We start from the raw sequence: 16,197 nt of genomic DNA, 5'->3' as shown, positions 1-16,197 counted from the left end.
CAGCCAAATGCAATTTGAGACTTCACTAATGGGACTTAATTTACCCTATACATAATAAATTACTGAGAAATAATTCCTGAATGGAGGTACATGGAAACTGCACAAACAAAATATAACACTACATAATGATTTATAGAAACAAGATTTTACAGCATATTCTCTAGTCCCCTCCAGCTTTCCTCCTGGAAACAACCTTACCCTAGGACCCAGGGAACTGCAGAGGGTGCGTTTGGTGAAGATTTGCCCAGGTTCCAGACTTCCCAGAAGTGCAGCCCTCTCCTGCCCCAGAAGGCAGACTGTTTTCCGTGCCTCCACAGCACGATGTAAGGCCAGCAAACAGCAGGCGCTCAGCAATGCCAGTATATAGCAAGCGCTCAGCAATACCAAGCTGGCTCTCCTCCATGGACCTTCAGGTCCATGTTGGCCAAAACAGTCTTGGTTCCCATGCCTACATCAGTGTGTAAAAATTCAGGACTAAGTCTCTAACCCTTCATTATGTCCATTACACCTACAAGGGCATGAAGTTACAGCCCGTTATCAGAAATGAAGTTTGACTTTTAGCAGGTTAGGCCTAACTAGAGTTCAGAGGAACATACAAAGCATTTCTTCATATTCCCTGTGGAGTCCCTTATCAGTTCCCACTCAGATGAGCACTAGAAAATAACCTTCCCTCTCTGCCTCCCCACCTCGTATGTCCTATCCTACCAACTGCCCCCATTAGCATTTGAGTTTCACCTGGAAGGGGCAGTATACGTTCACTAGGGTTGTGTGTGAATCTAGAAGAGGCTATAGGTCCTTCTGGTCATTCGGAGCAGCCCATCTCCAAAACAGCCCTCTCTTTTTGCTAATATTGACTACTTTGATAGCATCCTTGTGTCACATCAAAACCCCCGGCCTGGTAAGATGGAATAATATAATTATGCATCCCTCCACTGCTCACACTGAATGTTTCTTCTCCTATACTTTCTTTTGAATTCGTCCTCTCTTGCAAAGATGCTGATAAAATCCTGTAGGAGCTGGATTTTATGGAAAAAAAAAAAAAAAAAACTTACGATGCTGCTAAATAAATTAACTGCCAGGCTGACACAGATTGTATCAAAGTGGAAACTGTGTCTCTGTGCCAATGGATGACTGGATCCCAGTGTAACACAAACAAAGCAAGAACAAAGCTGAACAGTTGCTCTGAACTTACAAACTTAAACAAGCTGGAAACCAAGATTCAGGAGGCCATCTGACCTATGACTCACCCTGCTTTCCCATTTCGGGTGGGAGCAGGGAGAGCTGCCTGGGGGAGGCTGCCCTGGCCGACTTGCCCTCACGGTTTCCATCTCCTCTTCCCCCAAATGGTACACAGGCCATGAAATAGTGACGACAGCAGTCTGCCTACCATAGGCACGTGGGCAAGGGCTCTCAAGAAGACAGCAAAGAACCTCAACATTCTCCAAATTCAATTCTTAATCCCACCATTAGCTTCCTAAATGACCATGCGCAAGTTGGGTAATCTCTAAAATGTAGGATATTTGTGGTATGCTCCATATGGGACATTGTTAAATACATTGTTATTGTTCATGGGCTTCAGGTAATTCTTTTGAAAAATGAATTTGTCTTTATATTCTGACCATGAAATATAATCATGTAGAAAAACAACACATAATCATTATAGAAAATTTGAAAATACAAAGGAAGAAAACCCAAATTGCCTGTAACTCTATGACCTAAAGGTAACTACTATTAGCACCAGGCATTGGCCAGCTGCCGTGGCTCATGCCTATAATCCCAGCACTCCAGGAGGCTGAGGTGGGAGGATCACTTGAAGCCAGGAGTTCAAGACCAGCATGGGCAACAAAGCGAGGCCCCCAACTGTCTAAAAAAAATTGTTTTAATTAGCCAGGTGTGGTGATGCACACCATGGTACCAGCTACTCAGGTGGCTAAGAGAGGAGGATCCTTTGAGCTCAGGAGGTTGAGGCTACAGTGAGCCATGATCACACCACTGCACTCCAACCTGGGCAACATAATAAGACCTTGTCTCTTAAAAATACATAAATAAATAAATAAAATTTCAAAAAATAGGCATTTTGTTTATTTTATTTTATTGTTTTAGAAACAGAGACTTGCACTGTCACCCAGGCTGGAGTGCAGTGACATGATCATAGCATACCTCAGCCTTGGCCTCCCAGGCTCAATCAATCGTCACACCTCAGCTTCCCAAGTAGCTCAAACTACAAGCACATGCCATCAGACCTGGCTAATTTTTTGTATTTTTTATAGACATAGGGGTCCTGCCATGTTGCCCAGTCTGGTCCTGAACTCCTGGCCTCAAGCAATCCTCTTACCTCAGCCTCCCAAAGTGCGGGAATTACAGGCATGAGCCACTGCACCCAGCCCAGGATTTTTCTTTAACTCTTATGTGTGTGTACATATATAGAGATAGATACAGCTATTCAGATATACTTTAAAAGAAGTATTATTATTGTATAGATATAGATATAGGTATATCCATATACATATATAATTTTGATACTTTTATATTTGTAATTGACACATAATTATATATTTATTGGATACATAGTACTGTTTTGATGCATCTAATGTATAGTGATCAGATCAGGGTAACTAGGATATCCATCATCTCAAATATTTTTTTTTTACAAACTCTATATGTGTGTCCTGTTTTTATTGCCGTTGTATCCAAGCCATTTTTCCATGACTTTAAAAGTCTTTCTAGAAACCGCTTTGCATAAAATTCTGCATAAGATTCCGTCATAGGGTTTTAGTAAAATCGTGTTGTGCTATAAATACAGAGTAGAGTAACTAGTAGCAAAGTGTTCATCAAACAGCCTGATATGAGCACACACCAGACCCCATTTTAGGATCTGCTGCCTTAGTAACACTCATCAGGCAAAGTTCACAATTTTATTCAACAGCCATTTCCCTGGTGTTTTTGTGAAATGAAGAAAATAAAGTCTCCTGCAGTAAGAAACAGTACTTTCTCTCTTTCTGGAATTAAAAAATTATCTTAGTGGCTCACACAATTCCTTGAACAGACAGGTGATAAATGCAGTTGTTTACAATGTCAGTAGAGCACAGGATTGACAGCAGGCTAGAGCGCCTGTGATGCCTCCCTCAGCAGTACAGGCCCCTGGTGAGCAAGATTTGTGCAGGGTTCATCTTCATGTCCCCCAAGCACCTGTCCCCCACACACTTTGCAGGTACACACAATGAGCACTCACACTCATCAGCTTTTTTGAGCCCTGTCTTAGTCTGTTCAGGCTGTGATATTGTCGGATATTTGTACCCGCCCAAATGTCAGTTGAAATGTGATCCCCAATGTTGGAGGCGGGGCCTGGTGGGAAGTGATTGGGTCATGGGGCTAGAGCACTCATGAATGGCTTAGTGCTTCCTCATGATAGTGAATGAGTTCTCATGAGACCTGGTCTCATGAGACCTGGTCGTTTAGAAGTGTGTGGCCCCCTCCCTGCCTCTCTCTTGCTCCTGCGTTCACCATGTCATGTGTAGGCTTATGCTTTGCCTTCCGCCATGATTGGAAGCTTCCAAAGGCCTTCCCAGAAGCAGAAGCCATCGCTGTGCTTCCTGTACAGCCTGCAGAACCATGGGCCAGTTAAACCTTTTATAAATTACCCAGTCTCAGGTGTTTCTTCGTAGCAGTGAACGAATGACAAAATACAGGCTGCTATAACAAAATGCCTTAGACTAGGTAGCTTATAAACAACAAAAATTTATTTCTCAGTGGAGATAATTTGTAACACTGAGACCTAAAGCCTTCCAAATAAATGCTGCATTGCAATAAATAAATAAATAAAGTGAACCTGCTCTCCCACCCCCAAAAAAGAAATCTATTTCTCACCGTTCCAGAGGCAGGAAGTCCAAGATCAGGCATGAACAGCTCTGGTGTCTGGTGGGAGCTCTCTGCTTCACAGATGGCAATTTGTTGCTGTGTCCGCACATGGCACAAAGGGGGAAAAGGCTCTCTTCAGTCTTTTACGAGGACACTAATCCCATTCATGGTTCATTAGTCTGCCCTTGTTGCTTAATCACTTCCCAAAAGGCCCAACTTCTTAATACGATCACATTCGGGATTCAGTTTCAAATATGAATTTGGGGGGACACCAACATTCAGAACCTAGAAAGCACCTACTTTTGGCCTACTTAGCCAGATGCTGAGGAGGAGTTTTGATTTGAAGTTTTGTAGGAGGATAAAATACATACATTTGTAATAGAAAAAACCAGCAAACGTAACTGTAGTTAAGTGAATCTGCTGTGCTCCCATTCTGGTCTCTGATCTAGAGCACATACATGTGACACAGTGCCCGGCTGAAACAGAGGATGAGAGAGAACCCCACAGAGCTCACCATGCATGGTGATACCTTAGTAGTGGCACACAGCTCAGGCAAACCCTTCAACATACCCTCAAGCAGCACAAACTCCATTCTCCAGCGTATGGCGGGCCTGCCCAGTGCCTCCTTAGAGCATCTCTGTCTCCTGGCTCCTCTGCCTGGCCAATTTCTAACTCTTATTCTATATTTTCTGGATCCTATTCTGATACCCCATCTCCTCAGCTTTTGGCTCCTCCCATTCATACTCCCAGGATTCCATCCTTCCCTAATCTCACTGTTTCACCTCCTTGTGACTCAGACTGAATCTAATACACATCCCTGACCCTTGAACACCACAGATCTTGCTATATTCCATGCCATTCTAGGCCCAAGGGTGATGACCCACAAAGCTACTGCCTCCACCCCGTTTTCTGGGTAGAATACGCTGCTGTCACATGTGCGTGTAGAGCAGAAAATACTGCCATCATTGTGGCATCCATGCATCAGTGAGCTGGCTCAGGTGGAAATTCACAAGGACACACCCTGACTATGGAAGGTCTGATGTTCTTCACTTAGGAGGAGGGGTAAACAAGCTATGTAGACCTGAGCAATGAATTCCTGATATGGACTGCTCCCAACCCTTGGATGCCAAAGCAAGGAAACCAAAGAATATACCCAACGAGATCTTCCCCTACTGGGTTAATGCCTGCAACTTAGGCATTTCAGTAAAAGCCACTCTCCTTTCATTTAGTTAAAAGTGGCATGACACCAAACATATGCAAAACACATGGAAGTGTTTATGCATTTCCCATAGCTGATCGCAATAACAAGATTCTCAGTTGAAAGTTTCAGAAACCCAACTCACGTGATCTCAAGCAAAATATGAGATTTATGGGGTCCATGCAACTAAAACGTACGGGAGCATAATTGACATGAGAGCTTAGATTACAACATCAAACTTGGTCTCTCTTTTTTTCCTGCCTTGTTTTCATCTTGAATGGCTACATTTAGGCAGATACTTCCTATGTAATGGCAAGAGAACAACCAATGGCTACAGATTTATATCCTATAATCTAACAGCATCAGTGCAAAGGGAACTTTTCTCTCCCAGGAGATTCTCAAACATTCTGGAATCCAATCTCATCGCCTGGGCTCCTGGCCTGAGTCACTTGCCTATCTCTGAATCAACCACTGTGATCAAGGGAAAGGGATAAACTACACAATCTGGGTTGGGAAGACACTGTTTCTCCAAAAGAAAATCAGGGAGCTACTATCATAAGAGGAAGAAATTGATACTTGAAGGCAAAAATAACAAATATACCCAACAACCCACCCCTTGGCTTCTCATTTTCTATACATATCCTTCTTTCCATTTGTTCATTTTCAGTAATATCCCTGCCTAACATAATGCAACTATACTACATACTTCCAAAAATTAAGTCATTCCCTCTACAGTCATAGACAACCCAAACTTATGCCCTGTTTTTGCACCCAGCTCCAAGACCAAGATCTCAAGGTCATACAGATTTCTATCAATGTGATCTGTATATAGCAATTCAGTTTGACACCCTAGAGGCTAAATGATGAATGGAAATCACCCCAACACACTCAGTGTATAAGACAGAAGAGAAAATAGCAGAATATAATAGAATTTCCCATTTGGAAATGAGAAGGGGAAACAGCCTACTGTGATCACCAGTCCTTTATGTACATCATGGTCTGCTGGACAAGAACAGCAAGGACTCACACTAGCAAGGGACTGAGGTCCTTGACCAGCCGATCTGACAACCCTGGTTCTGCTCTCTGAGAAGGTCCCCTTTGCCAGTCGTCCTCCATTTCCACTTCTGAGGTGGGACCCTGGGAGGATCCTTTAGTGACCCATTTCCAGATGGTGCAGATTTGAGAGCAGGGGTTTACCTTGGGCTGACCAGTCAGAGGCCTTTTTCAATCATGCTGGGATTTTTCTGGCAAAGCAATTCCCTAAGAAGTTTATAACTTAGTACTCTTTCAGTCCATTTGCATCTGGTCATTTCATGGGACGTTAGGCAAAGCAAGAGACAGTGTCCTCATCTAGACTCTGGCCTGGGAGTTCTGTTTCTTAGCAGCAGCCTCAGGGCTCCACCCTCCTTCTCAGCTTAATGGCCTCCACTTTATCCTCTGCATCAGTGAAATTCAAACTACAGCCTGGAATGGGGAGGCCCTGCTAATCTGCCTCTTGCCCTGCAGCTCAGGGATAATTATTATTTTAATGAATCACTGATTTGTAGTCTCACAGCCATCTCTTCCTCCATAGTCTATGATTAGAAGACTTTTTAATATTTTTACCGACATGTAACACACATATAGAGAAGTACAGAAATCACACATCTTACAGCCCACACAAATCATCACAAAGTAAGCACTCCCGTGTAACCATCGCCAGGTCAAGAAATAGAACAAAACCAGGACCTCAGAAGCCCCTCTTTTCCCCTTCCGATAACTAACCCTTTCCCTTGTCCCCAAAGGTCTCCATTCACTTGACTTCTAACACCATATATTCATTTTGCCTGGTCTTGAATCTTACATAAATGAGACTCTATGGTATTTCATCATATCAAGCTTCTTTCACTCAAAATTAGATCTGCAAGATTCTTTCATGTTGTTGCACATAGCAGTAGTTTGTTCGGTGTATTTACAAAGCGTTCATTGCAAAACTACACACAACGTATTTACCCACTCTGCATTGATGGGTATTTGGGCTTTCTCAATTTGGGACTATTACAAACAATGTTGCTAATAACTTTTTTTTTGAGACAGGGTCCCTCTCTGTCACCCAGGCTGGAGTGCAGTGGTCCAATCATAGCTCACTATAACCTTGAACTCGTGCACTCAAGTGATCCTCCTGCCTCAGCCTCCCAAGTAGCTAGGACTACAAGTACACACTACCATGTCCATCTAATTTTATTTTTATTTTTTATTTTTTGTAGATATGGAGTCTTCCTATGTTGCCCAGGCTAGTCTCGAATCCTGGCATCAAACAATACTCCTGCGTCAGGCTCCCCAAAACACTGGGCTTAAGCGCTTGAGCCATGGTGCCAAGTCAGCACATTTTTTGTGTGTTTTTTCTTACACATATGCACACATAGACCTAGGAGTGGAATTGCTTTGTAGTAAGGTATGCATACATTCGCCTTTAATAGATAATGCCACACTGTTTGCCAAAGTATGTGGGCCTCTTTATACTCCCACCAGCAGAGGATGAGGGTTCAACAGTTCCACATATTCGTTAACACTGATATGATCAGTTGCTTTTTAGATTTTAGCTGTTCTCCTAGAATGTGTAGTGGGATCTCCTTGCTGTTTCCAGACATGTCCCTGATGACAGGTGAGGCTGAGCACTTTTCCTGTTGATTGTCATCTGGATCTCCTCTGTTGTGAAATGCCCTGTCAATCTCTTCCTCTCACTGTTGTATTGAACTGACTGTCCTTTTCTGATTTACTGATTTATTTGCTGAAGTTGTTTGTATATTCCACATAGGAGCACTTTGCCAGTTGTCATCTGTCCTGGAGGAGTCAAAATCGGGCTTCAGCTCCTTCCCAATTTTAGTAGTATCTTCTATTCTGTTTCCAGTGTCTCTGTCTTTGCTGGAATGAGCTTCATCATGTAACAGAGAACTCACCTTTTCCAACCCTGAAAAGTACAGTGTTGTCTGGCTCTCAGCTACCAAAAGAGACAGGACTTCTTTTATCAGAGATGAATTTTTCTTCTTTTTTAACTTTCAGATGATAGAAGTTTGTGTTTTTCTCAAAGGAACTCACTAAGAACTTCAGGAAGTAGCCTACACACTCCACAGCCTGAAAAGTTCTATCAAGTGCTTTAATGACCCAGTCTCCAATGGCATATGCTGTGAGTCCTAAGGGAGAACAGGCAACAATTTAATATGCTTTATTGGAGCATAACAAAGACTGCCAACTTCTTAGCCAGGGATAGGAGACCTTTATTGCTTTCCATTCTACCTTCAATTTGCCAATCCACATTTTAGGGTCTATTACTTGTAACACTCCATTGCTAGGTACCGATTCCTGCCAGTAATCTTTTGCAACCCTAACTAACTTACATACAAAAGAAAAAAATAAGGTGGGGGATGAGGGGAAAGATTTATTATGCAATGTAACTGAATCATCTGTCACAGCTGCATACAGGTCTCAAGCAATTTCATTTGGACCAAGTTTCTCACCATCCCTCTGTTCTCCTCTCCTCATCCCTCTACTACCCCTTTGTGTCAGCTTAATTCATTCATTCAGGTAGGTAGGCAGGTAAAATAGCCCCCAGCAATTCCAGGCTAGCCTGTTATCTTTTCAGACACCCAGGACAGGGAGAACTTGTCTTTCCCAAGAGTTCCAACAGAAGTTCTGAAATTAAGCCTCACTGACCTGGCTCAGAACATGTGCTCACACTGGAATCATGGGCACAGAGGCCCCTTCACACCCAAAGAAAACCCAGTGTGCGTTTCTGAAGGAGGCACAATGGAGACTGGGCAGGTGAAAACAAAAGGTATTCTCGACAGTTATTCACTAATTGAAAGCATCTTAAAAACTTGTGACAACTCCTATCACCCAATATTCATCTTCCTTACCCCTTCTTCCTGGCTCATGAAATCTCAATTTCGCTTGCTTGGCAATATGTCCAGTTTCAGGGCATGAATCATAACCAGTCTAAACCAAGGACAATAGGCACACTCCCCTTGTCCAGATTATTTAATGGGTGGATTTATAACACTCTCTGATCAATAAGATAGACAGAAGATCGACTTGGGAGGTGATTTTCCTTCCCAAGAGGAAGGAAGGTTTATGCAGACAGCCCACTTGCTGTCCTGGTCACCTCCAAGCCTATTCCCAGTTCCTGCCTCTGGATGTAGTTGTATGAGGACGTGATGCCTGGAGCCACAGCAGCCATCTTGTGGACTGTAGGGCGAAGGCTGAGAGAATACCAGAGATGCCAAGTTAGTGCCCTGACAACGTGGAATTACTGATCCGATCCAGAAATACCACCTCCAGTCTGCTTGTTCAGAATGCAATATGTATAAAGCCATTGGTTTTCAGGCTTTCTGGTTCTTACAGCTGTATGTACTCTAACTCTCCCATAACTATTCTCCATAAACACACGTGAGCCTCTCTTCACGCAGCTGTGGCAGGCAAGGAATAAGCAGGAGTTCAGTCAACCATCATTCCTTAAGGTGAAACCACCTGGATTATCCCCATCTCACAGTACACAAATCCGGGACTGAAAAAGGAACACAAGCTATGCATGCACTTCCTGTCCCAGAACCTCTATCACTCTTCTCACTTTGTATTAGCCTGAACCTTATGAAACTGACAATATTCAATTCAATGCCTTTTCTAATCCACAAAAAAGGCAATTCCATGTGGTTCAACTTAACTTTTACATATCTCTATGTGAACTAGTTGTCCATCTAAAATAATAAAAAGATCAGAATCTATTTTAAAAAGAGTTTATTCAAGAGCAAAGGTTGAGGATGAGCCTGCTTGGGAAACACAGATTCCAAAGAATGGAAGTCAGTGTTCCTAAGTGTAGAAGTGTGGGATCACTTATATCAACAAAGCTTAGGGAAGCTTAACAGAATTTCAACATCTTTCTATGTAAGGCTTAATGTGTTGTGCTCAAGCCTTTCTATGTAAGGCTTGAGAGGTGGGGTGCTGCATAATAAATTTAGGGTGTCCTAAAATTTTATTTACTTTTACCAAGTGTAGAAGCAGAGAAATTGTTTCCTTCATTTCCAAGCCATGGTGAATCCTTGAGCAACAGAGAACAAAATAATAATAGTAAATGGTGCTAGGGGAGATGTGGCAAAGATGCAGCTGTTGCTGAATCACCCTGGGAGAAAGACTTGCTGTTTATCAACTGGATACATAGCCTTGGCCTTTGGGTACTCTAAACTAGCACTAGTCAATAGAACTTTCTACAAGGATGGAAATATTCTATTCTGCACTGTCCAACAGAGTAGTCACTATCTACATTGGCTAGTAAGCACTTAAAATGTGGCCTACTGTGACTGAGAAAATCAATTTTAGTTATACATAATTTTAATCCATTTCAATTTCAATAGCCACATGTGGCTAGTAGCTACTATGTTAGTCAAAGTTCTCCCAACAAACAGAACCAACAGGAGATACACATTAAATAATATATATAATATAAACTATACATATCACATATTACATATTTTATGTGTGTACATACATATTGTATATATATACATATTGCCTGTCATTTCTGCATGAAGAGTACACACACATAAAATGTATAATATGTGATGTGTATATTACATATATTGTTTAATATAGTATAATTCCATATATACCATGTATATATGTACACACACATAAAATATACAATATGTGATCTGTATCTTTCACACACACAAGCATACACGTACATGCATATAGAGAAAGAAAAATTTTGAGAACTGGCTCATGCAATCATACAGGCTAAGAGGTCTCATGATCTACCGTCTGCAAGCTGGAGACCCAGGAAGGCTGGTGGTGTAGTTCCCTCCTAGTCTGAAGGCCTGAGAACCAGGGGAGCCAATAGTGTAAGTCTCAGTCTATGAACAGGAGGAGATTGATGCCCCAGCTCAAGCAGTCAGGCAGAAAAAGAGGCAAGTTCTCCCTTCCTCTGCCTTCTGTTCCATTCAGGCCCTTGACAGATTCGACGGTGCCTACTCACATTCAGGAGGGCAATCTGCTTTACTGAGTCCACCAATTTAAATGCCACTCTCATCTGGAAATACCATCATAGGCATACCCCGAAATAAGTGTTACTCAAACAGCTGGGCATCTCTGATCCAGACAGGTTGACACATAAAGTCAACCATCACAGCAACCACACTGGACAGTGCAGCTCTAGGCTTTTAATGACTGTTCTCATGACCTCATTTCAATTGCAGAAACTGACCTTGGTCTTGCTCCATCATTTCTAGTATAAGCTAACTCTTATGGTAAATACGACCTGAATAGCCAAGTGCAGAGAAAGCTATAACCAACCTAAACCCTTAGCTAATCTAGATGGAGAAGGCCAAGGCAAGTTGTGTGACACTGCTGCCCTGGTCCCAATAGGACTGATACCCACAGCTAAGCAGAGAGTAATTTATGGGGACTGAAAATCAGCAAGAATTAGAGGCTCACTTCTCCCCAAAACCAGACTTTAAAGAAAATTAGGTACTAACACCATCTCTTCAGTTCGTGTATTTGTTTAAGGGTGATGAGGAATGGTGGTGATGGTTCAAAGTTTGTCCACGAGTTTCTCAACCCCTATTAGGGTAAAAGCACATCCACTGCAGACATGAGAGTGTCTATGAAAAGTCTGCAGTCCTCTTTCCCAGCGCAGAGCTCTGCTTATTGCAGCAGAGCTCTAACATGGAGCTAAGAGAACTTTATATTCGGCCATCCACCTATTAATTTAATATATTGACTCTCTCCTGTGTGTCAAGCACTACCGTATGCCCTGGAGATACAGAGATGGGCAAAATAAAGTTCCTGTATGCATGGAGTTTACTTTAAAGAGGCTCATTCTAAGAAGGCTCTTTGAAAATAATCCCTGGAATGACCCTGCAAGGTCAACATGGATTCTCAAACAAGGCATCATGGTAATCTCCTATTAAAAATTGGCCTTCTTTAGAAGAGAGCTTGGTATTCTAAGGAATTTGGCATATATCCTACTCATTTGCAGTCTTTTCAGTGCCGGAATCAGTCCTGGAGTATCAGACCAGGTTTCTATTCTAGAGTTTCAGGGAAATCTCGAGATGTGTTATGCTACATATACCATGGCTAAGAAGATGACAATTGTCTTAACACAAATCCCCAGGAAGGACATAGCAACTGCTTGACTCCTCAGGCCCCAGTCACCAGAACATCCAGGGAGGTGGATGAGCCTCTCAAAGGCTCTGCGGTGGTGGGCAGTTCAGGGCACCAGCATTTGCTTCTGCTCTCTCTAGAATTTAAACAAGCTCGTACTTTTAAACTCTGCTCCAAAGACTCCAGGACTAGGCAACTCTCTGACATACCAAGACAGCAGGCTCATCCTGAGAAAACAGTCCTATAAAAAGATATGGTCAGTGTAGTTGAAAAGGTACAAGTATGGGACAACCTGACTTGTAAATTGACTGTGGTAACTTCTTGTTCAGTTTGTGTGTTGTTTCACGGGTTCACACATTCACTTGGTGCATATGTGCCCAGAGATGTACTAAGTGCAGAGGGAGCAAAGATTTAAAAAAAATATGGTACCCGACCTCAAGAAGCTTTTAAAGAAGACAGAATACACTACGCGGGTGATGGAGGCACTGAAAGTCTCCGAAGTTGCTACTGTATAATTCATCCATGTAACCAAAAACCACGTGTAATCCAAAAGCTATTGAAATAAAAAATATTAAAACTTAAAAAGAAGATAGAATAAACAAATTACAATACAGAAGAATAGCACTAGAAGGAAGGCATAGCCTGGGTGCCTCTGTGAACACAGAGAAAAGGCCCTGAGCCAGGGCTTGGTGGGTGGGAGGACGGTCAGAGAAAGCATCTCAGGGGAAACCAACCTGAGCTGAGTCTTGTAGAATGATCTGAAAGTGGTGTGGTTTGCCACGGTTCTCAACTTTCACTGTACCTCAGAATCCCCTGGGAATAGGCTAAAGCCTGAGACCTTTCCAGGCCAATTAAATGAGAACTTTTGAAAGTGAGGCCCTTTGCCTTTGAAGGTGAAGTACGGGTGGTTACTAAAAGCTCCCAGGTAACTCTAACCGTGCAGCCAGGGTTGCGATCCACAATTATTCCAGCAAGGGTGACACACAAGTGGCACCTCCCTGACTGTTGACGTTCTCAGGTTAGTATGGCACCAACACAGAATTAAAACAAAACAAAGAAACCCGTGGTTCATATTCATTGGAATAAACTAGTATAGCAGAAGATGCACCAGCAAAACCAACGCACAGAACAATTCAGCAAGGGATGATTTATGTGGGGAAATAATTATGGCAGAAATTAAATGGCTCCAGAAAAATGTGAACTCCTTCATTTAGAGAAATGTATCACAGATTAAACGTGCTTTAAACTTAACCCTTATCTAAGCCTTAAATCAGGACAGCACAAAACCAGGGAAATAAACAGAAGCCCTGACGTATCCAAACATATGCCAGAAAGAGCACAAATCAGATGACAACATGTATGTTGTTCCTCAGTGAGAGAAATTTAGACTCAAATGCCACCAAGCAAAACACCTAGTGTTTGAAAGAAAGGAAAGTGAGGAAGGAATGAAAAGAACAACATTAAATATACTAGGAAGGAAGGAAGGAAGGAAGGGAGGGAGGAAGGAAGGAAGAAAGAAAAGGGAGGAAGGAAAGAAGGAAGGAAGGAAAGGAAGGGAGGGAGGGAGGAGGGAGGGAAGGAACCGGTGTGGTGGCTCATGCCTATAATCTAGTACTTCAGAAGGCTAAGGTGGGCAGATCACTTGAGGCCTGGAGTTTGCAGATCATTTGAGGCCAGGAGTTTGAGACCAGCCTGGCCAACAAGATGAAAACCCGTTTCTACTGAAAATACAAAAATTAACTGGGTGTGGTGGTGCATGCCTGTAATCCCAGCTACTCGGGAGGCTGAGGCAGGAGAATTGAGTTAACCCAGGAGGCAGAGGTTGCAGCGAGCCAAGATCGCGCCACTGCACTCTAGCCTGGGCGACAGAGTAAGACTCCAAAGGAAGGGAGGAAGGGAGAAGGGAGGAAAAGAGGGAAAGTGGGGAAGGGGGGTAAGCGGGAAGGGAGGGAGGGAGGGAGGGAGGGAGGGAGGGAGGGAGGGAGGGAGGGAGGGAGGAAGAGAGGGAGGGAGACAGGGGAGGACAGATGAATTTGCATGTAACCCGGCATGTTCATCTTTCTATTTTATATTATGTACCTTTGCAAAAATAGAATTTGCCAGCCAAGATTAGCCCTGTGGATTAGGTTGTTTGAAATCACTGTTCCTGCAGTGAGGGCCTGTAGCTGATGTGCCAAAAAAAGGGTGAGACAGTTATCTCCGGAAGAATTATGCAGGGCTGCACGAAGAAGAGCCAGTTCCTTCCGGCACCCTCTGGTGAGGAGCTCTCTATCCCCAGGCAGGGCAGTGGCTACCGGCTTGACCAGCCTTTACAAAGGTGCTAGTATTTCACACCCTGATCTTCCTGCTGTGCCTGCCTCAAACTGAGTATACACAGTGAAGAACACTTGTCATTGGGGTCTTATCTGTTAAGTTTGCTTCTAAGTGAGAATCCTTGGTTATTAAGCACCTGTTTTCCCATCTTAACTTCCTGCACTAGGTCTTCTCAATTTCTTGTTATTGTAAATCTTACCTTCCTGGGATTTGTGGTCTGCTTCACAGTGCTCTTTTTGCATGACGGGGGTAAAAAGAAGCCTGTTCCCTACCAGAGAATAAAGATGCTCCATCAGTGACATAAAATCAAAACTATAGACCCTGAATAAAAACATCACATAGGCCAAGCACAGTGGTTCATGCCTGTAGTCCCAGCACTTTGGGAGGCCAAGGAGGGCAGATTACTCAAGGCCAAGAGTTTGAGACCAGCCTGGCCAATATAGTGAAATCCCATCTCCACTAAAATTACAAAAAATTAGCCAGGCATGGTGGCACAGGCTTGTAGTCCCAGCTTCTCAAGAGGCTGAGGTAGAAGAATCACTTGAACCCAGAAGGCAAAGGTTGCAGTGAGCCAAGATCACACCACTGCAGTCCAGCCTGGGTGACAGAGCGAGACTCTGTCTCCAAAAACAAATCTCGTAAACCTCACCAGGCCCTTCTTACTTGCCAGAAATGTATTAGTGGTATTCTCCTACCTTAAGACATACAGGTAATATCTAGGTAAAGTTAAATAGTAATAATAATAATAATAATTAGTAGTAGTAGTAGCAATAGAAGTTGTCATCATAATCAATAATAATAGTAATACTAATATTAATAGCAAGGATTTTTTTTTGTTTTCCTCACATCAGTCACAGCCAACAAAGCAAGTAATCAGTTTTGGCAAATGGGTACCCCCTACACGTTTTCAAGAGTTTCAATGAAAAGGAATGTTGTTTAATAAACAGCAGAATGTTTAATCGTAAATTACACACACTGTAGACACAAAACCTCCTGGGCTTCTCCCTGGCACCTCCAAATCTGAAGTCAGGCAGGTCTTACAATCATAACTGATATGGTTTGGCTGTGTCCCCACTCAAATCTCATCTTGAATTGTAGCTCCCCAAATCCCCACATGTCATGGGAGGTACCTGGTGGGAGGCAATTGAATCATGGGGGCAGGTCTTTCCTGTGCTATTCTCATGGTAGTGAATAAGTCTCATGAGATGTGATGGTTTTATAAAGGGAGTTCCCCTGCACAAGCTCTCTCTTGCCTGCCTCCATGTAGGACATGCCTTTGCTCCTCATTCACCTTCTGCCATGATTGTGAGGCCTCCCCAGCCATGTGGTACTGTGAATCAATTAAACTTCTTGCCTTTATAAATTGCCCAGTCTCGGGTATATGTTTATTAGCAGCATGAGAACAGACTAATACAATAACCATAGTAGTAACTGCCATTTATTAAGTGCTTTCTCTATGCCAAGAGCTATGCTAACAGTGTTACAAACTTTATCTCACTTCATCTTCAGAACAACCCAGTGGGGTAGGTATTTTATAGATGATGAAACTTAGGCTAAAAAGGTAAAGTAATTTACCAAGATCACATGCTCGTAATTGGTACCACTAAGAGATTCAACCCATTGCACCATGCCTGGATCTTAAGAAAACCTGTTTCTTTTTTTTTTTTTTTTTTTTTTTTTTTTTTTTTTTTTGA

At 42.7% G+C, this 16,197-nt stretch overlaps 1 protein-coding gene across 2 annotated transcripts in view; it reads right to left on the bottom strand.

Annotated features, from left to right (window-relative positions):
* The window catches only part of CNIH3 (cornichon family AMPA receptor auxiliary protein 3), a 300,156-nt gene that overhangs the window by 269,133 nt on the left and 14,826 nt on the right, over positions 1-16,197 (bottom strand). The window contains exon 3 of one of the 2 annotated variants that reach the window (XM_023203655.1): positions 14,703-14,771. The exons of the other annotated variant lie outside the window; for it this stretch is intronic. Within the exon in view, the coding sequence (XP_023059423.1) occupies positions 14,703-14,771 (69 nt within the window). The remainder of the gene's footprint in view (positions 1-14,702; positions 14,772-16,197) is intronic. 2 annotated transcript variants of the gene reach the window in all.

This window comes from Piliocolobus tephrosceles, chromosome 1 (assembly GCF_002776525.5).
Source record: "Piliocolobus tephrosceles isolate RC106 chromosome 1, ASM277652v3, whole genome shotgun sequence".
NCBI classification, from domain to species: Eukaryota; Metazoa; Chordata; class Mammalia; order Primates; family Cercopithecidae; genus Piliocolobus; species Piliocolobus tephrosceles.
Note: the sequence above shows the minus strand (reverse complement) of the source record. Positions and strands in the feature narration are given on the sequence as shown.